The sequence below is a fragment of the Geotrypetes seraphini genome, chromosome 1, assembly GCF_902459505.1.
Source record: "Geotrypetes seraphini chromosome 1, aGeoSer1.1, whole genome shotgun sequence".
Classification (NCBI taxonomy): domain Eukaryota; kingdom Metazoa; phylum Chordata; class Amphibia; order Gymnophiona; family Dermophiidae; genus Geotrypetes; species Geotrypetes seraphini.
The window spans coordinates 13235506-13260706 of NC_047084.1; the positions used below are offsets into that span (position 1 = coordinate 13235506).

Here is a 25201-nt window from a genome sequence, read left to right on the forward strand (position 1 = left end):
GTCTCATCTTATGAAGCCTCCGTTTGAGCCTCTCAACACGGCTCCTCTTAAGTATCTCACCTGGAAGGTGGTTTTTCTGGTGGCCCTCACGTCAGCTCGCCGAGTCAGTGAGCTTCAGGCCTTAGTGGCAGATCCACCCTTCACTGTATTCCATCATGACAAGGTGGTTCTCCGTACTCATCCAAAATTCTTACCTAAAGTGGTCTCTGAATTTCACATCAACCAATCCATCGTGCTTCCAGTATTTTTTCCAAAGCCTCATTCTCATCCTGGGGAATCTGCTTTGCACACTCTGGACTGTAAACGTGCTCTGGCTTTCTACTTGGATCGCACAAAGCCTCACAGAAATGCTCCTCAACTTTTCGTCTCTTTTGATCCAAACAAGTTGGGACGACCTGTATCGAAGCGCACCATCTCTAACTGGATGGCGGCTTGTATCTCTTCCTGCTATGCCCAGGCTGGATTATCCCTTCCCTGTAAGGTCACAGCCCATAGGGTCAGAGCAATGGCAGCCTCTGTAGCCTTCCTCAGATCGACACCGATTGAGGAGATTTGTAAGGCTGCCACTTGGTCCTCGGTTCATACATTCACCTCTCATTATTGTCTGGATACTTTCTCCAGACGGGATGGACAGTTTGGCCAAACAGTGTTACAAAATTTGTTCTCTTAAAATTGCCAACTCTCCCACCATCCCATTGGGGTTAGCTTGGAGGTCACCCACTAGTGAGAATACCTGCCTGCTTGTCCTGGGATAAAGCAATGTTACTTACCGTAACAGTTGTTATCCAGGGACAGCAGGCAGCTATTCTCACGTCCCACCCACCTCCCCTGGGTTGGCTTCTCAGGCTAGCTACCTGAACTGAGGAGACACGCCCGGTACATCGGGCGGGAAGGCACTGGCGCATGCGCGGTGCGGGCATCTCGAAACTTCTGAGTTTCTTCAAGCAAGACATGCTTGCAAGATGTCCGTATCGGGGCTCTGTCGGATGACATCACCCACTAGTGAGAATAGCTGCCTGCTGTCCCTGGATAACAACTGTTACGGTAAGTAACATTGCTTTCCGCCCAGCCAGGCAGCGATTGGCTGGCCCGAATTTCCTCTCCGACTGCAGAATTGACGTCGGGGAGAAGAAGACTTATTGGCTCGATAGATTAGATCGCCAAGACAAAGTGAGTCCTGGGTGATCGACTCACTTTGCCTTGGCGAGCTACTGGCGCCCCTGCCTCGGGCCCCCTGTCAGCTCCGGGCCCCTGAATGCAGGACTGGTAGTACTGTCCTGATGGCGACCCTGCGGCACACCAGGCAACATCTCGCGGCACACTAGTGTGCCGCGGAACAGCAGTTGAAAAACACTGCAGTAGGCTGTGTCTTGGAAAAATGGACTATATTTCAATCAGTGTTGATGGGGAAAAAATTAAAAAACAAGAGGTTGCTGCTAAGCAATCTGAAAGAGATGTTTGTTGAGTATCGCAATAAAAATAGCCCAGAGTTGAATTTCTCAACATTATGTGAATTAAGACCAAAATGGTCTGTCACTGTTGGTTCATCTGGAATGCACTCAGTTTGTGTGTGCTGTGCACATCAGAATGTTATGCTGATAATTGGAAGTAGTGTAGTCAAGGATGACTATAAGGATTTAATGGGAAAAAACAGTTTGCAATTTAGAGTAAAAAAAATTGTATGCTCCACAGGTGTGATGAGTGTCCTGGTACAGGTGCACTTGAAGCCTACCTTTTCAATGAATACAATGATATTGATCCTGAAGAAATGATTGAATTCAAGCAGTGGATCTAAACAGATCGTGTAACTCTAGATGCGAAACAAATGGCAGTTGAAGATTTTGTAGTTATGCTTGCTGAAAAGTTTACAGATCTTTCAATACATCATTATATTTCGAAATATCAAGCACGTTACTTGAAAACCGTCAAACAAAATTTAAATCCTGATGAACTTGTTATTCAAATGGATTTTGCTGAAAATTATTCTTTTCAGGGTTTCCACTGGAAAAATAGCCAAGCCACTTTGTACCCTTTTGTTGTCTATTTTCACTTTAACAGTGAAATTCAGTGCATGAGTGTTTGTATCATTAGTGACAACTTAAGGCATGATACAGTGGTAATGCACTTTTTTTTGGAAAAGTTGATTCTTCATATAAAAAGCTTACTTTCTGTCAATGTTAAGTGCAAAAGATATTTCAGTGATGGCTCTGCTGCACAATACAAAAACTTTGTTAATCTTTGCTATCACTATTCTGACTTTGGCATTCACCCTGAGATGGAATTGGTGGAATTGCTAAAAGGTTAGCAGTCGTGCAAGCTTACAGTGGCCAAAAGAAAACCAAATTTTTTCACCAAGTAACCTGTTTTAAGTTTTGTTACCAAAGTTCAACAAAAATCAAGTTTTTGTTTGTTTCAAAAGAAGAAATTGAGTCTGCTAGACTCAATCAAGAAAGAAGATTTGGGACTGCCACTACAATTGCTGGAACTCGTGAAAATCATCAATTTATCCCTGATGGGATACATAAGATGTCAAGTATCAAATGATTATTCATCATTCATTGCAACTATTGGTTCACTGGATGACTCTCCAGTTAATGCTTCTCTAAAGATAGAAAATCTTCAACCTTGACAATACATAGCTTGTGTTTATGATAACAAATGGTGGGTTGGAAACATTTGCGAGATATCAATTGAAGAGCATGATGCACTCATAAATTTCATGCATCCTCATGGACTAATTCACTCTTTTCATTGGCGTCCTAGGAAGAACACTTGGATTTCTGAAGACCACATTTTTTGCAATTCTGTCTGCACCAAGCACAATAGCTGGTCGACAATACACATTTACAGAATCAACAATTCAACTCATTGAAGATAGATTTCATAACATGCAATAAATAAAGTGTGACTATGGTTTGGGGAACCATAAAGAGACCCACTTAAGGCTTGGGAATCTTGGCTAGGAAACCCACTCACCCATGGCTGGACTTGCCTGGCTATTGGGCGTGACCTCTTGGCGATGGGGTTGTCAGTTTGAATAAACTGGCAGTGGATAAACCACTATGGACCAATGCAAGTTTTGACAATATTTTAATAACTATTAAATACATATGTACTAACACAATTCCTTTACTACTAACCAACTTTCTTAGTGTCTGGCAATTTTTAGCCCTGTGCCACAATTAAGTTTTAAAACAAACAGTAAATTATGTGTGGTGTAAAGTTCTTTCATAGTTCAACTTGAATATTTGAAGAAGCCTCCATTGACAAATACAGTTAATACTTTTAAATAGTTAGTTACACTGCTGAGACTATCTGAAGTCAATTGCAAATTTCTTCCCTATACAAAAAAACACCCTCCTGAAAATTTGTTATGTGGTAGAGAAAAAGTTGCTCTATCCAATTCTTTTTGAACCAAAGTGATTGCTGGTGTCAAAACTAAAATACAAGGCTTCAAAAATAGGTAAAATTTGTTATTAATATTTTTGCTGCTCTGTTTGACTTGCAGTATCTTTGCAAATAAACGGAAGCAGGCCTTGAAATTTTCACAGATGGATAAAAATCAATAGTTGAGCAGATGTACCAAGCGAGAAGAAACCATTTAAATTTGTAAAAAAAATATATGGCACCCCAAAGATGAAGCCCAAAATGAGTGAATTGAGTTTTTGGCCAATTGAGGCATTAGAAGAGCACTTAACCTAGACTTTTGAAACTCTAAAAGCTTATTAAGTACAAAAAGTTGTACATGTGGATTAAATTTCTGGCTGATGTTAGCAATACTCTGTGTACAGGAGGTCCTTGAAGTTGCCCATTTGTTTCGTACAACATGCACAAAAATTTTAGGGCCTCTACATAGCCCCCCTCCTGACAAAGTGCCCCCTCCCTCCCTGAACCAAACCTCCCCCCCCACACACACACACACTCCCCCCCAAAAAAACAAATGGCAGGAGGGATGCTGACTCCCTCCTGCCACCGGATGCCCCCTTCCTTGTACCTGTTTGGAGCAGGAGGCGTGCTCAGTCCCTTCTGCTCGTATGCCTCCAGCGAAACGTCTGCCCCGGTGCAAACTGGTTTTGTGATCATCGCTACAGGATCGGTAGGTTTAGTGAATCTAGGCCAGTGTTCGGCAAACCGTGGCTCGTGAACGGCGTGCAGCTTTTTAGTCACTTGAGTCCGGCTCTGCTAGAGAATGTGGCTTCTGCATCCAGCTTCTCCCTCCCTCCGGCAGGTAGTTTTCTGGCCGGCTCCCTAAAACTCATCCAAAATAGCTGCCTTCATTGCTGCAGTCATCCACGGGTGGTGTCGGATCCCCGAGCGCTATCCGTGGCCTTGTCAGAAGCATTCCCCTTCCAAATTGGCCACGAATTGCGTGCAAGGAGCCAAGACTGCCCGCAGACGACTACAGCAAGGGAGCCAGCTATTTTGGATGAGTTAACTAAGACGACCAAGGCTTAAAGATCCTTCTGACCGAGTTGTAAGTAGGAAAAGTAATTTCCATTTGAGATGGTTTTGGCCTTGCATGGAACACCAGAAAGAGAAAGGGAGAAATGGTAGACCTGGGGGAGGGAGGCTGGCAGAGGGAGAGATGGAGTGGGAGGCAGTTGGGAAGAGAAAGGGAGAAAAGTTGGATCTGGGGATGGAAGGGAGGTAGGGAGAAATTTTAGGTCTGTAGCCATTTCATTGTTCAGCCTTAAGGGGGAGGAGGGAAGAAGAAAAACAGAAAAGAGAGGGAGCAAAATGTTGGATCATGGGGATATAGGAGGAGAGATGGAGAGGGCGGGAGGGAAGAGAGCTGGGATAAGAAAGGGGATGGAAAGAAAGGGACAAGGAGTTATAGCCTGATCTGTGGAGAAAGGGAGGGGGATTCTGAAATTGGTGAGCCATGTAGATGAGGAGATGAGTGAGAGAGCAGTAAGTACAGTGGTAGAAATGTGTAGATAGCAGGAAATAGGAGGCTGGGAAAGGAGATGGGAAATGGGAGAGCTAGGGACTGAGAGAATTGAGAAGTAGTTGAACATTTAAAGAGAAGGGTGAGAAAGAAGGCAAGATTTGAGTGGACAGAGGCAAAAAAGAAAAGAAAAAGTTAAGAAAGCTGAAAGGGAAAAATCAATACGTTGGAGACAAGCATAAGGAGGAAATGGAACAAGAGAGGAGAAAAAAATGAACAGCAGACACTGGAAAGAGAATTAGTTGAAGATAGACAAAAAGCAGAAAGAAACTGGGACCAAGATGATGGTAAAACAAAATATCTGGATATCAAGGTAGAAAAAATTGTTTTATTTTGAATTGTTAATTGGAATATGTTAGCTTTGGGATATATGCATCACAATTATTTTTGTATTCAGTGGCGTAGTCATATACGGCTGATTTAGGGGAGGGACTGGAGCTCAAAATTAGTAGATGGGCACCAAAGTTTCTCCCCGCCTGAGTGCAATTTACAAATACTTGAGCTATTGGGGATTCCCAAGCCCTGCCACCTGAAGACATCTTCCTTCAGCCTGGCAATCCAAAATCTTCAAGCTTTGCAGCCAATGGCAATATCCTCAAGCTACCACTGCTTTCATGCATGCATGAAAGCCAAAGTTGGGGGTGGGAGGCAGGGTCTTAAAGCGGCTCCTCTGTGCTGCTGTGTTAAACTAGCTGAGGGGGAGGAAGCATCCAGTGGCAGGAGGGAGTCAGCATCCCTCCTGCTGTTTGTTTGATGCTTTGGGGGGGGTTGGGGGGGTTGGGAGTCGTCCCGATGGCAGGAGGGAGTGGGAATCCCTCCTGCCATGATTTTGAAGCGGTGACCATAGCGGACGTTGGGGGGGGGATTTTTTGGGTTCAGAGGGGGAGAGGGGGGCTAAGTAGAGGCCCTAAAATTTTTATGCTTGTCGTACAAAACAAATTAGCAACCTCAAGGACCTCCTGTACACAGAGTATTGCTAACATCATTCAGACGCTGCAAGGTCTTGCAATATAAGTACACATCTCATACACACATCACAACTGAGCTGATAGTTCTCTCTCTGACACTGTGAGGTCTTGCAATACAAATATGCATCACATATGCACATCACAACTGAGCCGATGGTTCTTCTCTCTCTGACGCTGCAGGAGTGTAGTGGCTGTTCTAAATGAACAAGGTCTTGCAAGTGCAGGTTAATTTGTTTTACTGTATATATTTTTGCTTTATACAGTACTTTGTATTAAAGATTTTGGGTTGTAGAACAAATCGCCTGAGTTTCCATTATTTTTTATGGGAAAATTTGCTTTGATATATGAGTGCTTTAGATTACAAGCATGTTTCCTGATCGAATTATGCTTGCAAACCAAGGTTTTAGTGTATTAATATTCAAACAAACCTCTTTCAGAGATGTAGAGGCAGTAAGACTAGGGAACATGAGTGGAAGTTGTAGGGAGGTAAACTCAGGAGTAATGTCACAAAATACTTTTTCACAGATAGGGTGGTGGATTCCTGGAATGCCCTTTGAGAGAGGTGGCAGGGTCCAAAACTATGAATGAATTTAAAAATATGTTGGATAGACACAGGAGATGCTTAAATAGAAAGAAAATGAAAATGCAATATGGCTGTTGAGATGTTTACCTTGAGCGAGAATAGTGGGAGCTGAGCCTGATGCTAGACAGAATTGTACGGTCCGTGTCCTGCACATGGTGAGAGAAAAAGAAAATTCAGCATGGGGGAGCTGAGCCCGATGCCAGACGGTCTGTGTCCTGCACCTAGCGAGAGACAACTCCAGTGTGTCGATCATTTTATCGTCACATACTGCAATTAGGGGAACTGTGCAGCTTTGGCGTATGGGGAAGACATCTTGACTGTTAAGCTGAATACTGTCAGCAATACACCAGCCTACATAGTGGTGGGCAAGGCTCTGGTCACCTTGTTGGGCAGACTGAATGAACAATGTGGGTATTTTCTGCCATAATTTAGTGAATTACTGTGTTATACAAATGCATCCCTAGACTGTGGTGATATTTTGCAGCAGCATGATTAAGGAGGCTTGTAAGGACTGTGGAAATGCTGGGAGGGTGTTAAGTACATACTGATCCTAGAGGAAAACCTTCTGGCTTTGGTGGAGAAGAATCACTTTTCAGCAGGACAATTGATTCTAAGCATAAAGCAAAAAGAGCAGTGGAGTGGCTCAGTAAGAAAAGACTTGTGCAATCGAGACATTTTGGTTCCTTATTCGTAGGGCTCCTTTTACAAAGGTGCGCTAGCGGTTTTAGCACGCTAGCCGCTACCGCCTCCTTTTAAGCAGGCGGTAATTTTTTGGCTAGCGTGCGCTAATCTTGTGCATGCGTTAAAAACGCTAGCGCACCTTTGTAAAAGGAGCCCTTAGTTTTTGAGCAATTTTTGTAGTTGTTGTTTCATAGTGAAAATGTAGAGATTGCAGTATAGATGAGGAAAACAAATTCCTACATTAATGCACAGTAGGATGACTTTTGGAAGGCACAATAATCATATTTATTTCTAACTGGAATTGTTAACGGTTCTTTTACAGAAATAAAAGATGAGACTTGTTGCATAACATCTTGTATCATTCCAGCACTTAAGACTGCCAGCTGTCACTGTATTTCAGTATAGACTAGATTAGTTGTAGTTTTCCCCGACTGCATACACGGACTTGTAGTCTGGCTTCACTTAGAGCATTTCAATACATAGATCTGAATTTACAAATAAACCTACTATTTTAATGTCTTCTGATTCCAATTAGTGATGCATCTACTGATATAGTAGGGAAAATTTCAAAGTTTTTCCACCTACCTACACTGTAGTATTTTCAACTTGCTCCGTTTTTTTTTAACAAGGTAGTCAGATGTAGGTCCTGGTTTTATTCCATTGCATGCATGAATATGTAGCTCAGATTTCACTCATGGTTTCTCTAAGGCAAGGGTAGGCAATTCCGGTCCTCGAGAGCCGGAGCCAGGTCAGGTTTTCAGGATATCCACAATAAATATGCACGAGATAAATTTGCATCTCAAGGAGGCAGTGCATGCAAATCCATCTCATACATATTCATTGTGGAGATCCTGAAAACCTGACCTGGCTCCGGTTCTCGAGGACCGGAATTGCCTACCCTTGCCTTGAGAAACCATGAGTGAAATCTGAGCTACATATTCATGCATGCAATGGAATAAAACCAGGACCTACATCTGACTACCTTGCTAAAAAAAATGGAGCAATTTGAAAATACAGTGTAGGTAGGTGGAAAAACTTTGAAATTTTCCCTACTATATCAGTAGATGCATCACTAATTGGAATCAGAAGACATTAAAATAGTAGGTCTATTTGTAAATTCAGATCTATGTATTGAAATGCAAGTATTCATTACCGGAATAATAATTGCATTGCAGATACCAGCTCATAAAGACACCTTGATTCAAAGAAACTTCTACCTAGGGAGGCTCCATGGCTTGGTCAAAGTCTCATTGTGTATAGCTGAATTAAACCTTGGTTTTTGCCTTGTATCATAGCCTTGTGCATCTAACTACTATTAGACTGTCTAGAGATGAAAAGGAAATTTGATAGCAAAACATATTCTTGTATTTAAATCTTTTGGCATTATGTCCTTCCTTATATTCTAAATAAAGATAACTTTTTCAGGTCTTATCCAGTTCAGTGCTTCTGATGGTTTGTTTCTTCCACTCATTCATCAGAGCAGTGAATGTTCATGATTCTGTTCGTGTTCCAGGGTCATATATCTGAGTTCGTAGTAAGGACAGGATAGCTCTGCATGCAGTAGGTGTCCTAAAATTGTTTTTTTTTAGTCCTTATAAATAAGCAAGTTCTTATATGAGCTGTCCATCCTACAATCACTCCTTATACACAGTTCCTCCCCATCCCAAGATTCTTATAAATTAATAAGAAAAGAACACATTTTAGGTCCTCCTTTTACTTTTATAATTATTCTTTTCTCAAATTCAGAAGAATCTGAGATTCTGCCCTCCCTCCCATTAAAGAATCATGTCTGTATAGCAGGTAGCATTTTCTTAAGAGGTAAAAATGTAAGAGAAGACAGGTGCATAGAACTGAAGCTGCTCTCACACAAGGATCACATTTCTTTGGTAAGCTGCTTAGTGAAACTGACAACCATGTTTTGAAGAGTATTAAGATATTTTGCACTTTGAGATGCTCATGAAGATTTTGTTGGTTTCAGGTTGCCCGGGTATTTTATTACCTTTGTGTAATTGCACTACAGTATGTGGCACCTCTGGTAATGCTGCTTCACACAACTCTACTCCTGAAAACACTAGGTAGGCAAGACCTTACAATGCAAACATTGTTGGTGTTTTAATATGTTTATGTAGGATCCTGGGAAGCAATTCTAACCAATATCACAGAAAGGTATTTCTATTAAGTTACAGAAAATTGGAAAACCCCCATTACCAATGGAGCACCAAATCAGTGATTCATGTTTACTGTAACATTTTGTATTTTCTGATTATGAAACCTGGGGCTCCTTTTACGAAGGTGCATTAGGGCCGTAATGCGCGGAATAGCACGCCCTAGCCGCTACCACCTCCTCTTGATCAGGCAGTAGTTTTACAGCTAGCACACGCTATAGTGTACGCTAATCCGGTGCGTGTGCTAAAAACGCTAGCACACCTTTGTAAAAGGAGCCCCTAGGGGTAAGGTAATGTTAGCAAAAAGAAAATATAATGTTGAATTTTGACTCTGACAAATAATTTTTCTGTACAATAAACTACTCATCTTTTTTTTTTAAATAAAACATGTATTTATTTTTTCCCACTTTTCTACACTTATCCTACCTCTACATAATCACACTGCATTAAAATGAATGGTATTTATTTATTTATTCAATTTTTTAGCCCGTCCTCCCAAAGGAGCCCAGAACGAGTTACAAAGTACATCCACAATAATCGAGATAGGACAGAGATGACATAAATTACAATATAGACATGATAATAATTTACAATATAGAAACACAGTAAAAAATATGCACTAAGTAGGATTAGTTACTCTATCAAAAAAATAGATGAATTATGCTTGAAAGTGTACCTTCCTTTAGTTATTGACCTTACAACTTTTTATTCAATAGTCATTCTGGTGGAGAAGGGATGCCTCAAGTGCCTGCAGCTGTTAATAATGTTAGAACTAGTCTTGTTGATGCAGCCTTGATGGGCACTGTTATTTTTTTAAAATCAATAAAGAATTAAAAAAGAAAAATGCAGCCTTAATGCAAGCTATCATTGAATTCTCCTTTCATATTTCTTTCTATTGTCTACAATTTTACTTCTAAATATCAAATTTCCAAATTAATAGCGTTAGCCAATACTATTTAAAAGATGTATAATGTAATTTAGCTTTTATACTTATCTTCTTCAACCACCGTATCCAAGCCGTTGGTGTGATTTTAGAATGCTCAAGCGGTGGCTTGAAAGTGCTCAAGTGCTCTGTAAAATGCTTAAATGCTCGACGAAGTGTCTCCGTTTCACTCTGTATAGAGCTTCTTCATTAGAATAACTTATGTTAACATTCAACGCTAATGCTATCAAGGAAGAAAATAAAAAATGAAAATGAACACAGTCAGCTGGAACCAATGATAGCTTGCATTAAGGCTGCAATGACTGTTGAATAAAAAGTTGTAAGATCAATAACTAAAGAAAGGAATACTTTCAAGCATAGTTCATCTATTTTTTGATAGAGTAAGTAGTCGAAGACAGTTTGAACTAAGTAAGATTAGTCCATTAAGTATTCCTTCACAATACACACAAGGAAATGGTGGCTTTAGGCACATGCGTAACATGAGAAATTTTTCGCCAGGTTTGGGACAGCGTAGAAGGATTGGTTGAGAGGATTTCATACCCCTTTTTGTGATTTAAATGACACATTTTTCTTTTTTTTTGCATCCAGAACAAATATCTGCAACACTAGCAGAACACACGAACTTAGTGGTACAAAATGGCTTTTTTACATTGTGGAAATTAAGAACCATAAAAAAATATTCTGATCCTTTATCGTTCAGACTATTGGTTTTATCTATTTTAGACTATTGTAACATCATCTATTTAGCAGCACCCAAAAAAATTCTAAGGAAATTAAGGATAATTCAGAATACAGCTCTTTGATTGATTTTTGGTTTAAAAAAGAACGACCATATTGGTCCGTATTATCGTTTACTTCATTGGCTGCCCTTGGAGGCAAGAGTATTATTCAAATTTTCCTGTATCTGCTTTAAGCCGATATCGGGATTGTCTCCAGCTTACCTTTTTCCTCATTTTTTGTCACATAGACCATCAATAGAAACTAGAAACTTCTACTTATTTGCTTATCCAAAAATTAATGGGTGTAGATATAAGAACTTCTTAGATAGGACCCTAGCATTTCAAGCTGGTAGGCAACAATCTTGGTTAGGTAAATGTATTCAGCAAGCTATGTTATCCTATTGCAGTTTTTGGAAATTAATTAAGACCACTTTGTTCAATAAGTTTATTATTTAGTGAGTTTTATTATTGAAATTCTATTTTATAAATATTTGTATTTTTTACTGTATTATTGTATTTCGTTGATTGTCCAGCTCTTTTTAGTGTAAACTACCTAGAACTTTTGGTAATGATGACATAAAAGAATAAAGTTATTATTGTTATTATGATTATTATCTGCAACTTTAAAAGAAAGACAGAAGATGACAGTAATAATGTGCATTTGTCTAAATAAAAATGAAAGTGACAGCACACATCTGCAGCTGTTGTTCAGTGCATAAATATCAGCCTTGCGAAAAAAAATGTTTGCAAGGCTGATATTCATGTACAGAAAACAGCTTCAGATGTGTGCTGGCACATTTTTTAAAATTCGTACATGTACAGAAGATGACTTGCTAATTTCTGAACCTTTATACACATGTCCAGCGAGTTTCCCCTCCCCAATTAACCCACAAGTTCTGCGTGCATACTTTCTGCATGACACTGATTTTATATTCACAGTAGAATCTCCATGCTCAGCCATCTACAGTGTGAATGGCTCTACCATGTGGCTTTTTCATAAACCTCTCAGTTCTCCAACCAACAGGATGAATCAGCCACACAACTGAATGGCATTCAGATGGCATCAGCTGACAGCATTGACGCACAAAGCTCAGAAACATCCAGAAGTGTCTCTGAGCACACATAGGTGTTCAGTTTGGGTGACTTTGTATTTTTTCAAAAGAACATTAAAATAGCCTTGCCGGGTCAGACCATTGGTCCATCAAGCCCAGTAGCCCGTTCTCAAGGTGGCCAATCCAGGTCCCTAGTACCTGGCCAAAACCTAGAATAGCAACATTCCATGCTACCAATCCAGGGCAAGCAGTGGCTTCCCCATGTCTTTCTCAATAACAGACTATGGACTTTTCCTCCAGGAAATTGTCCAAACCTTTCTTAAAACTAGCTATCCTATCCGCTCTTACCACAGCCTGCAGCAATGCGTTCCAGAGCTTAACTATTCTTTGAGTGAAAAAATATTTCCTCCTATTGGTTTTAAAAGTATTTCCCTGTAACTTCGAGTGTCTCCTAGTCTTTGTAATTATCCCAGGACAAGCAGGCATGATATGCTCACATGTGGGGTGACGTCATCTACGGAGCCCCGATGCGGAAGCATTTTCAAGCAAACTTGATTGAAGATTTAAGTTTGCTCTGCTGCTCCACGCATGCGTGCCTTCCTGCTCCACTAGGGGGTGCATCCCCTCGTGGTCTCCAGTTCAAAATTTTCCGTGAGCCTAGAAGCCGTGTTTTTCAGGCTCTGCCCCAACTGCCTTCTAGCACCGCGATTTTTTCTTGTTTTTTCACGATTAAGTCGCTGTGCGCGAATTCTTTACCTTTTTACTTGATTCCTGCTTCGTTTTCAACGACCCGGAGGCTTCCGGGTCCCCGTGGCCGCGTGGCTAATCGAGCCGCGGCTACTTTCGATTTAATGTCCCGGCCTTTGACCGGCTTTAAAAAGTGCACCCGGTGCGAGCGGCTTCTTTCTCTCACAGATCCGCATCGCCGGTGCATCCTCTGTCTGGGGGCGGCTCATCCAACCGACTCCTGCCCCCAGTGCGCTATTTTCCAAAACCGGGCCCTCCGCCGAAGAAAAGCCCGCATGGCGGATCTCTTCACCCCGGACCAACCCTCCGCCTCGGCCTCGAGGTCGGCCCCGGCCTCGGCCCCGGCCTTGACCTCGGCCCCGGATACCTTGGCATCGCCTCGAGACTCGACCCCGAAGTCCTCGGGACAACAGAAAGCCTCGGCTCCGGGTAAGTCCCCTCTTCCCTCTTCAGGTTCTGTAACAGCGAAGAAGTCAGTCTCGGGGACAACGGCGACGCATGGCGGAAGCCCCATGCTTACAGCCCCGTCTAAGCCCTCCAAGCCTTCGGGCCGTGCCTCCACCACACGGGAATACTCTGATACGAGGTCGCCCCCGGTGGAGCGCACCGAGGCAGTGGACATGCCTTCGATGCTGTCCGTGCCCGTCTTCCAGGACCTACTCCGAGCGATGATCACGTCGGAGCTGTCCACTGCAATGGCCCAGTTTCAATCGGCCTCGACCTCGAATGTGCCAGACCAGCCTGAGCCTCACACCGAACAACCTCGAGGAAAGGTGCGCAATCCTCGCTGCAACCCATCCTCCTCGGACTCCTTGCCGAGACGCCCGAGACATTCCCCCTCCGCAGACCGCCGAGGGGCAAAACGTCGGGCTAGAACGACAGAAACCTCGAACCGCCGTACCTCCAAGAAGGCCCGAGGTTCACCAACTCTACGAGGCCGTTCTCCCACACCTCGTACGGGACCACTAAGGGTGGCTGAGTTATCACTCTCCAACCCGCGCATCCTCCGAACTCCCCCTCGGACGTATTCTCCGAGGGAGTCCGGATCGAGGTCACCAATCCGACATCGATCGGTACCCCTAACCCCGGCATCGTCTCCGAGGGGCTCCTCGAGACGCCGAAGATCGACAACCCCGGAACACTCTCACAGTGCTTCCCCAGTCTCGGCGCATGGATCAGAGCATGAACCTCGATACTCGAGGGAAGCCTCCTTATCCTTCTCCACCCGACGAAGGTCTCGTTCCCCGACCCCGCACGGGGCCCCGGGGACATCTCGCCCATCCTTCACTCGCTTTGTCCAAGACATGGGCCACGCATTGGACTTAGACCTCCAGTCCGACTCCAGATACTCTAAGGAGTACCTGGCGGAGCTGGATATGCCATCACTGCCCAGAGAGTCCCTTCGCTTACCACCTAACCCGGTACTCCAACAGGCCTTCTTCAGGAACCTGGAGACCCCCTACATGGTCACGGCCGTACCCTCCAAAATGGAGGCCAAGTACCGCACAGTACCTTACCCGGGATTCGAGCAACCACAGCTCTCCCACCAATCGCTGCTAGTAGAATCCTCCTTGAAAAAGGCTCACCCGTCCCGGGTCTCAGCAGCGGTCCCTCCATGCCGAGAAGGCCGAACCCTGGACAAGTTCGGCAGGAGACTATACCAAAACGCAATGATGGCCTCTAGGGTGCAAAGCTACACTTTCACCTTCACATCATACCTCAAACACCTCATTGGACTATTGAGAGCCTTTGAGACTGACCTACCGGCCTCCCGGCAGGGAACGTTCGGCCCTCTCCAACCTGCGCCTTCAACTATTCCACGCGGCCTACGATGGCTTCGAACTCTCCTCCAGAGAAGCAGCCTTTGCTATCGCCATGCGCCGACTAGCTTGGCTGCGCCTGGTCGACATGGACCCCAACTTACAGGACCGGTTGACTAACCTCCCCTGCGTGGGAAAGGAATTGTTCGATGACACTATCGAGGCGGCGACAAAACGCCTCTCCGAACATGAACGCTCGTTTGCCTCCCTTGTCCGGCAAAAGCCCAAACCGCCAGCGTCCAGGCCATACAGGGCCCCTCCGCGCCGCTACCCACAAAAGTCCACCCCTGCTTTCTCGCGGCCCCCACCCAGACGTCCGCAAGCCCACCACAGGTCGACAGATGTTGACCCTCCTGGGCCACATGGCCTCCACCGTCCATGTCACACCCTTCGCCCGCCTCCATCTGAGAATCCCTCAATGGACCCTGGCGTCTCAATGGCGTCAAGACCGGGACCTGATCGACCACTCCATGACAGTGACTCCTTCATTGCAACGATCGCTTCGCTGGTGGGCCGACTCTTCAAATCTTTCCAAAGGTTTGCTCTTCCTCACCCCACCCCACAGCAAGGTACTCACCACGGACTCGTCGGAGTACGCTTGGGGAGCCCATCTGGACGGCCTACGCACCCAAGGAATGTGGTCAGCACAAGACCGTCGCTGCCACATCAACGTGCTAGAACTTCGGGCCATCTACCTCGCAGCTGTAGCCTTCCAACATCTGCTCCGCGACCGAGTGGTTCTCATCCGAACCGACAACCAGGTAGCGATGTACTACGTAAACAAACAAGGGGGCACAGGGTCTTGGCCCCTTTGTCGGGAAGCCCTGCGCCTGTGGAAATGGGCAATCTCCAACAACACCTTCCTTCGGGGGGTGTACATACAAGGAGAACAAAACTGCCTGGCGGACAGACTCAGCCGCCTCCTCCAGCCACACGAGTGGTCACTACACTCTCAGATCCTACGAGGAGTGTTCGAACGGTGGGGGACGCCTCAAATAGACCTGTTCGCGTCCCCTCACAATCACAAGCTGCCTCTCTTCTGCTCCCGGATATACTCCCCGGACCGGCTCGAGGCCGACGCCTTCCTCCTCAACTGGGAGGGAAGGTTCTTGTACGCGTTCCCGCCGTTTCCTCTGATACTGCGGACGCTTGTCCACCTGAAAACAGTACAAGCCACCCTGATCCTGGTTGCCCCTCGCTGGCCACGCCAGCCGTGATTTTCCCTGCTACTTCAACTCAGTGTCAGAGATCCACTGCCTCTGCCTCTGTTTCCCTCTCTACTGTCACAGGGTCAGGGTTCACTGTTACATCCCAATCTTCAGTCTCTTCATCTGAATGCTTGGTTTCTCTCCCCCTGACTGCTCTCCCCGTGTCTCAATCAGTCAAGGAGATATTGGAGGCCTCTAGAAAAACCTCGACGAGAACCTGCTACTCCCAAAAGTGGACCAGATTCTCAACCTGGTGCTCCTCCCACAGCCAGGACCCGGTGTCGGTCCCCGTCCCCCTGGTCCTCGACTATCTACTTCAACTATCTCATTCCGGCCTAAAGACCAACTCCATTCGAGTACACCTCAGTGCGATTGCGGCCTTTCATCAGCCCCTGGAAGGGAAAGCCCTCTCGCTCCATCCCTTAGTCACTCGCTTCATGAAGGGTCTGCTAAACGTCCACCCTCCTCTCAAACCTCCCCCGGTGGTTTGGGACCTTAACGTGGTTCTGGCTCAATTAATGAAACCTCCATTTGAGCCACTAGACAAATGCCATCCAAAATTCCTCACTTGGAAGGTAATTTTCTTACTCGCGCTCACGTCCGCACGGCGGGTTAGTGAGCTGCAAGCGCTGGTAGCGGACCCACCCTTCACGGTATTCCATCACGACAAGGTGGTACTCCGCACCCATCCAAAGTTCCTACCTAAAGTAGTGTCTGATTTCCATCTAAATCAGTCCATCGTCTTACCCGTGTTTTTCCCCAAGCCCCACTCTCACCCCGGAGAAGTGGCGCTCCACACTCTTGACTGCAAAAGAGCGTTGGCCTTTTACCTCCAACGCACTCAGCCACACCGGAAAGTCCCACAACTGTTTCTGTCCTTCGACCCAAACCGGTTAGGCCACCCAGTTTCCAAACGCACCTTGTCCAACTGGTTGGCCGATTGCATCTCCTTTTGCTACGCTCAGACTGGTCTCGCGCTGCATGGTCGAGTAACGGGACACAAAGTCCGAGCGATGGCAGCCTCCGTAGCCTTCCTCAGGTCCACACCTATTGAGGAAATCTGCAAGGCTGCCACGTGGTCTTCGGTTCATACCTTCACCTCCCACTACTGTGTGGACTCCCTGTCCAGAAGCGATGGCCGGTTCGGCCAATCGGTATTGCGAAATCTATTTGCTTAAATTGCCAACTTCCCTCCATCCCTCTTCAGTAAGCTTGGAGGTCACCCACATGTGAGAATATCATGCCTGCTTGTCCTGGGATAAAGCACAGTTACTTACCGTAACAGGTGTTATCCAGGGACAGCAGGCATATATTCTCACAACCCGCCCACCTCCCCGAGGTTGGCTTCTTGGCTAGTTAAGTGAACTGGAGACCACGAGGGGATGCACCCCCTAGTGGAGCAGGAAGGCACGCATGCGTGGAGCAGCAGAGCAAACTTAAATCTTCAATCAACTTTGCTTGAAAATGCTTCCGCATCGGGGCTCCGTAGATGACGTCACCCCACATGTGAGAATATATGCCTGCTGTCCCTGGATAACACCTGTTACGGTAAGTAACTGTGCTTTTTTGACGGAGTGAAAAATCGATCCACTTGTACCCATTCTACTTCACTCAGGATTTTGTAGAGTTCAATCATATCTCCCCTCAGCCATCTCTTTTCCAAGCTGAAGAGCTCTAACCTTTTTAGTCTTTCCTCGTACGAGAGGAGTTCCATCCCCTTTATCATCTTGGTTGCTCTTCTTTGAACCTTTTCTAGTGCCACTATATCTTTCTTGAGATAAGGCGACCAGAATTGAACGCAATACTCAAGGTGAGGTCGCACCACGGAACGATACAGAGGCATTATAACATTCTTAGTCTTGTTAACCATCCCTTTTAAAATAATTCCTAGCATCTTGTTTGCTTTTTTGGCTGCTGCTGCACATTGGGTGGAATGTTTCATTATATTGTCTGCGATGACACCCAAATCCTTTTCTTGGGCTTCAACCCCCAAGGTGGACCCTAGTATCTGCTTTGCTGATCCAGGTGCATGATCTCGTGCTCTCATTTTTTATAGCTGTTGCTCCTTACAATTGCCAGCTGAAACTGCTGTTTTTCTTAGCCTATAGATATGAGCCTCCAAGTTGGGAGAATTTTTTCTTTCAAAATTGAATTTGATATTGTGTTACATTTTGGTTCCCAATTTCACTTCAAATGGGTTCAAGAGGGGAGGGATCCAAATGTAACTGGAAAATATCCGTTACAGATTACCATAAAGTCTGGGTGTATTTCTTAGGGCCTAAACAAGATATTCACAATTGTTTTGTGTCTACAAAGATGTTTCCCAGAATAATTTGGTACCAAGAATTCAGATTGTCAGAGATTGACATTGAAACTATGGAAAGTTTGATATGTGCTCCAAAGTTATAGATTAAAAGTTCAGACAAGGCTAATCCACCAGGAGGTAGCCTTCTAGACTGGAAGAGGTGGACTACATTATCCCTAAATGAAATATCCCCTCTTGTAGGGTAGTGCTCTGCCCTGCAGCACAGTGTGTCCAGCTATATTGAGTGATATATAAAAATCCTCTTTCTTTATAAGACTTGCCGAACTTAAGACGTGACACTGTTCCCCATGTCCAGAAAAAGGCAGAATAAATTAGACTGGAAAATGAAAACAGATCTGAAGATGATACCTGGACCAAGCTTTGAAAAAGAAGACATATTGGAACAGGAAAAGTTGCTTCCTTCGGTACTGAATTCTGTCCAGTGTGAAAGATGCTGCAAGGCACCAGGATTATGGCTAGTACCACCTCTTACATTTCTGAATGCTTGTCTGCAATAAAAAGTAGCTCAACCATGCAGGAAGAAAAATTTCCCTCCCTTTCAGCAGGGCTCACCACCAATATAAAGCATCAAACTAACCTGAATAGCTCCTAATCTCACCTTTAGTGAAGAAATGAAAGTATTGCTCAGCTGTTCTGAATGCATCTTAAAGCACCAGAAGTCATGCTAATTCCAGAGGCTGATGATTCCATCACCAACCTATTCCATTGACTTTGGTAGTACAGCAGATCTTGCCTGAGTCTTTTAACAAGTTCATAAAGGACTCTTTTGTTGTTACACCTTTTATGTTGCTGTTAGTATTAGAATAGCATGCCTTGTCTCCATCAAAAGAGCCAATCTGCTTTGATTCCCCATAACCAGTTGAAGGCTAAGGATCAGTTTATAACTAGCTCTCAGCCTATTTTATTCTCACCAAAGAAAGGTCTTTCATGGCTCATCTCGCCACAGAAGCGGGAACTGCTGCATTCCTATTCCTCATCAGAGAATTCATGGAACATGCAATATTTTTCTGATCCTTAAGAGGATTTAAAAAAAATCAAAATGACTCCTGGATGACCAGTCTCCCATTCCAGCTTAAAGTGGCAGCTCTCTTAAGTGGGCACATCATTGTAGGTGTCATGATGCCTTGTGGTAAGTGCCAGTTTTGAAATAATAATAATAATAACTTTATTCTTGTATACCGCAATACCATGGAAGTTCAATGCGGTTAACAGAAGAAGAGACTGTACATTTACAGCGAAGTTACATACATGGCAATGATAAGGCATATAATATATAGGCGTAAACAGGAAAGGTCATTTAGATAAACAGAGTCGATTAAGAAAGGCCAAATAGTGGCTTGGCAAGGTAGGAGGATTCAGAGTTTGGAGGCATATCGAGGGCAGGGGAGGGGAGTTAGAGGAATTTGTCAGAGAGAGTTTTTTAATGACTTCCTGAACAATTGGTAGGGCGGAGAATTGGAAATGAGGGCGGTTAGGCAATTGTTCCATTTGCCCGCTTGGAATGCTAGGGATCTATCGAGGAATCTCTTGTAGAGGCAGCCTTTTAGGGAGGGAAAGGTGAACAGGTAGGCGTTTCGTGTGCGAGAGGGGCCTGCTATTTCAAGGTGCTCAGACAGGTAGATTGGAGACGAGCCGGTTAGAGTTTTGAAGCAGAGGCAGGCGAACTTAAAGATGATTCTTGCCTCTACTGGAAGCCAGTGGAGTTTGGTGTAATAGGGGCTTACATGGTCGTATTTTTTGAGATCGTAAATGAGGTGAACGGCCGCATTTTGGACTATTCTTAAGCGTTTGATGGTGTTTTTATAGGATCCCAGGTAAATGATGTTGCAGTAGTCTAGAATGCTTAATATCAGAGATTGGACAAGTAGACGGAAGGAAAGGTGGTCGAAGTAACGTTTGAAGGTGCGAAGTTTCCATAGGGTGCAGAAACATTTTTTCACCTGGGCGCTGGTATGGTCGTCGAAGGTCAGGGTGCGGTCCAGGATGACTCCGAGGATTTTTATGGTGGGGTGGATAGGGTAATCGAGGCCATTCAATTTCAGGGAGGTGTTTGTTAATTTATGGTTGGGACTTGCCAGGAAAATTTTGGTTTTGTCAGTATTCAATTTTAATTTGAATTGTGAGGTCCAGAGTTCTAATTTGGTAAGGATAGAAGAGGCAAGTTGTTCCATTTCTTGTGTTAAGGAAGTAATGGGAATAATGATGGTGATATCGTCAGCATATATGAATGACTTTAGGTTTGAGTCTGCTAGAGTCCATGCCAGAGGGGCCAAGTAAATATTGAATAGGGAGGGGGATAGGGGGGAGCCTTCAGGGACTCCACAGGGGTTACGCCAATGGTAGGAGAAGGTTCCATTACTGTGGACCTGATAGGTACGGTTAGTTAGGAAGCCTGTGAACCAATCTAATACATGTCCGGAGATGCCGATGGAGTCAAGACAACTGAGCAAAATGTCGGGGTCGACCAGGTCGAAGGCACTGCTCAGGTCGAATTGAAGTAATAGGGCGCTTTTGCCCAGTGAGAACAGGTGGAGGAGGTAATTTGTCAGAGCGGTTAAGACGGTTTCAGTGCTATGGTTTGGACGGAAACCGGACTGGGAGTCCTGAAGAATGTTGAACTTATCAAAGTATTTTATGAGGTCTTGGTTAACTAGGCCTTCCATGAGTTTTTGGAAGAGTGGTATATTGGCGATGGGTCTGTAGTTGGCGATGGAAGAGATTGGTTCCTTGGGGTGTTTTGGGATAGGGGATATGAGGATGTGGCCGAGTTCCGTCGGGAAGTGGCCAGTGGACAGACATAGAGAGACCCAATTGAAGAGTTCGGCTTTGAATGTGGGGGGGAAGGATTTCATGATAGTGGGTGGGCAGGTGTCAAGTAGGCAGTTGGAGTTGGCGTATTTAGCGTAGAGTTTGAGAAATAGGTTCCAGTCAGGGTTTTCGAAGGAGTTCCAGAACATGTCGGCTATTGAACCTTCTATGCCTGCTGCTTGTTGGAAGAGTAATGGATCAGCGCTGGGGGCTGCAAGAGACGATTTTAAAGTGTGAATTTTTTGGCAAAATGGTCAGCTAGTGTAGTGGCAGAGGTTGGAAGGTCTGAGATGGGGCGTTTGTGAGAGTCTGTGTCGAGTAGGGAGTTAACTATTCTAAAAAGAGCTTTACTGTTTAGAGAAGGGGAGTTAATTAGTTGGGAATAATGTTTATTGCATTTTTCATTGATCAGTTTTTTGTATTCTTTGACTTTTAGTCACCAGGTGAGTCTGTCTATGTCAGTCCCTGATTTACACCAAGTTCTTTCTAATTTCCGTACCTCTCGTTTTGTGGCCAGGAGGTCCGCGTCAAACCAGCTGTTTGAGGGGCGAAGTGTTTTCCTGCGAAGTCTTAGAGGGGCGGTGGTGTTTAGAACTTGGTCGCTAAATTTTTTCCAGTTTAGGTGGAAGTTGGGGTCTGTGTCGGAGTCGGAGATGAGGGTGTAATGTGACCAGAAGTCAGCTGGATTTATTTGTTCTCTTGTCCAGGTCATCTTCTTTGTATGGTTGGTGTTAGGCTTCTTATCTGGTTGTTTTTTGAGCCAGGTTAATTCGAAATTGCACAGGAGGTGGTCGGACCAGGGGGTGTTTGACCATGTTTGGTCTGTGAGACTTATATTGGGAGTGATATGGGTGTTGGAGAGAAAGGTGATCAGGTCAAGGTGGTGGCCTTTGTTGTGTGTTGTGGTTTGGGGGGGCTTGGTAAAGCCTAGCGACGTGAGGAAGGAGAAAAGATCTGCAACGTTTGAATTCTCTGCCTGCTCAAGATGTAGGTTGATGTCTCCTGCTAAGAAATTGTAGGTGCCTGCTGATGAGTTCGTAAGGAGGAACTCGTAGTAATCATCTTTTGCTTGATTCCATTTATTAGGGGGTATGTAGAAAAGTGTGACGATTAGGTTGTCTATACAGTCTGTTTTGGAGATTTTACAGGTGAGGATTTCCAGATCATTGTTTAATTTAGAGTCTAGGACTTGGAAGTGGAAGTGGTTACGGAGTATGATAGCAAGACCACCTCCTCTTTTTGAGTTTCTTGAGAGGGGGATAATTTTGTAGTGTGGGGGGCACCAATTTGTTGTTGTAGAATACTAGTGTAACCCAGTATGGCATCTAGCGTCTTATATTAATCACCTGCTGTTATACCAGCCATGGACCTAGTATAGCTACCAGCATCTAAATGCAACTGTAATATGCATAACTTACAGCATTCTATATATTAACACACATAATTGGGAGTCCTGCCCATGCTCCACTCATGTCTATACCCCTTTGCATATATGTGCACTTGTACAGAATAGTGTTTACCTGCATAAGTGTTACTTTTTTTTAGGTGTGGATACCTATAGTAAACTATAGAATTGTCCTTTGAAAGCTTAGCTCCATTTGATGCCTTGACCTATCCTTCCCTTATTCAGGAAATGTCAAGGGTAGTTGCATTCATTCTACAGCAGGAAGTGGAATCTTATGCAGACTTACTTGGCTTGATCAAATACATACCAAAAACGAAACTAAACCTTAAATTTATATACCGCATCCTTTCCATAAAGATAGAGCTCGGCACGGTTTATAGGAACTTTAATATAAGGAAGGAAAAACATAATAAGAATTAGTGATTATAAAGAGGGTAGCGAGATTTACATTTTTGAGAATAGCCAAGTTTTCAGATGCGTTCGGAATAATTGGAAGGAGCCCAGATTCCTCAGCAGGGCAGGAAGGTTATTCCAGAGCTCAGTGATTTTGAAGAAAAGAGATTTCCTTAATTTTCCAGCATACATAATAATGCCTTTTAACGAGGGGAAAGATAGTTTAAGTTTTTGGGTGGATCTGGTAGTGTCAGGTCTCGTAGAATTCCAAGATAGTGGAATTAGGGGAGCAATAATGCCATGCAGGATCTTGAATGTTAGGCAGGCACATTTAAAGTGAACCCTAGAAATTACTGGAAGCCATGAAGTTTTGACAGAAGTGGGGAAATATGAACAAATTTACTTTTTGCAAAAATCAACCTAGCTGCAGTATTCTGGATCTGCTGAAGTCTTTGAAGTCTTTTCTGGTTAGACTTAGATAGATGGAGTTACAATAGTCCAGCCTGGAAAGAATGATTGATTGTACAAGGACAGCAAAATGTTGTTGGTGGAAGCAGGATCTCACTTTTCTCAACATGTGAAGACTAAAAAAACATTTTTTTACCAGAGAGTTGAGATGGTCATTAAGTGAAAGTGTAGAGTCAATAATGATGCCCAAAACTTTGCTTGAGAATTCAATCTGCAGTGTGGGTAGCTGATCTAATTTTGGGCCAAGCCAAAGTAGTTTTGTTTTGGACTCATTCAGCTTCATTTGTACAGTGAGGGCCCAGGATTAGAGTTTCGTTATACATGCTATTATATTCTCAGTGAGGTTAGTAAGGTTCGAATCTATCTCAAAAAGGACAAGGATGTCATCTGCATATGTATGTAATGTTTCAAAGGGAAATAGATGGAAGAGTTTCAAAGTAGTTCCACCCCAGACCTGCCCAAGCTTCGCCTCAGACCCACCAAAGCTCTAGCCTGACTCCACCCCATAATAATAGTACTAATTATAACCATCCGTCCAACCATCCATCCATCCATTTTTCATATACACACAATATAATCTAATTAATACATAATGGTAACCACAAAATTTTTTTAAAAAACCACAAAGCATACTCTACGCACAGAAAATGTTATCATTTATATTTGTTTGGGTTTTTTCAAAGAGGTCAAGGCAGATGATTTTTAAAATATGTAATCAGTAACAACTATGGAAAAATAGACAAATATAGAGCAAAATATAGACAATAGATATAAATTCACAAAACTGACACATTTTGATCACTAAATTGAAAATAAAATTATTTTTCGTACCTTTGTTGTCTGGTGATTTCATGAGTCTCTGATTGCATTTCCAATATTTTTTTCTTTCTGTCCTTCACATTTCCAGTTGTCTAGGGAACCATAAATCCTTCTACAATTCCCTTCCCCAACCAGCATCTCTCTCTAGTTCCCTCCCTCTATGAGTCCAACTTTTCTTTCTCTTTCCTTTACACCTATTGGCAATATGTCTCCCTGTATCTCTCACTGTCCATCTGCCTTGAGAGATCTAGGCATCTCTCCCACCCCCTCTATTGCCACATCCAACATTTCTCCCTCTCATCCCCCAGATCATGTGCAGCATTTTTCACTACTGCCCACCAGCCACCAGCCCTATTTTTCCTTCTATCACCCCTCTCCAGCACATTGACACGTTTCTCCCTCCATCACTATGTTCAACATTCCTCCCTTGCATCCCCTTCAATCTGCTCTCTCCACCACCAAATCCAACATTTCTCCCTCTCATCATTCTATTCCCCATGCATTCCTCACTCCTCTCTCTCTATGCCCAATTTTCCTTCCTTCCTTTCCCCATGTGCACTATCTCTCACTTACATACTCATGCCCAACAATTCTCCCTTTCTATTCCCTCCTTTCTATGTCCCAAGTTAGTGGTACCTTCCTTTGGTGTCAAATTCATGTCCCCTCCCAGATGCCGACCCGTCCACAGGTGCCGCCTGGGATCCCTGTCTGGCCACCCGCTGCACCCCCCCCCCCCCGAAGCCGACCCTGCCACCTCATCAGAGCCGACATGCTCCATCTCCCCCCCCCTAGCAGCAACTCCAGGCAGGGATCAGCCACAGTGCGTGCAGCGACTCATATACTGCTCGCGGCTGGCTCACAAACCTTCCTCCCCCCCAACGTAAGTTCTGACTTTGGAGAGAAGGTTCCAGACCAGCCAGGCAGCGATTGGCTGGCCCGGAGTTACTGCTGAGGTGAGGATGGAGTGTGTTGGCTCTGGCGAGGTGGCAGGGTCAGCTTTGGTGGGGGGGGGGAGGTTGTGCAGCGAACAGACAGGCATGGATACCCAGCGCGATGCTTCAGCAGGGGGAGATGGGAGGGGGGGCAGGCAGGAATCCCCGGTAGGAGGCAGGGAGGGATCCCTGGTGTCAGTCAGACCATGTACCCCC

General features: G+C 44.5%; 1 protein-coding gene across 1 annotated transcript in view; it reads left to right on the forward strand.

Moving 5' to 3' along the window:
• Nucleotides 1–25201, forward strand: part of TMEM161B (transmembrane protein 161B) — a 189556-nt gene that overhangs the window by 161244 nt on the left and 3111 nt on the right. Inside the window, exon 11 of the mRNA XM_033921743.1 lies at nucleotides 9159–9255. Coding sequence (XP_033777634.1) covers nucleotides 9159–9255 — 97 coding nt within the window. The remainder of the gene's footprint in view (nucleotides 1–9158; nucleotides 9256–25201) is intronic.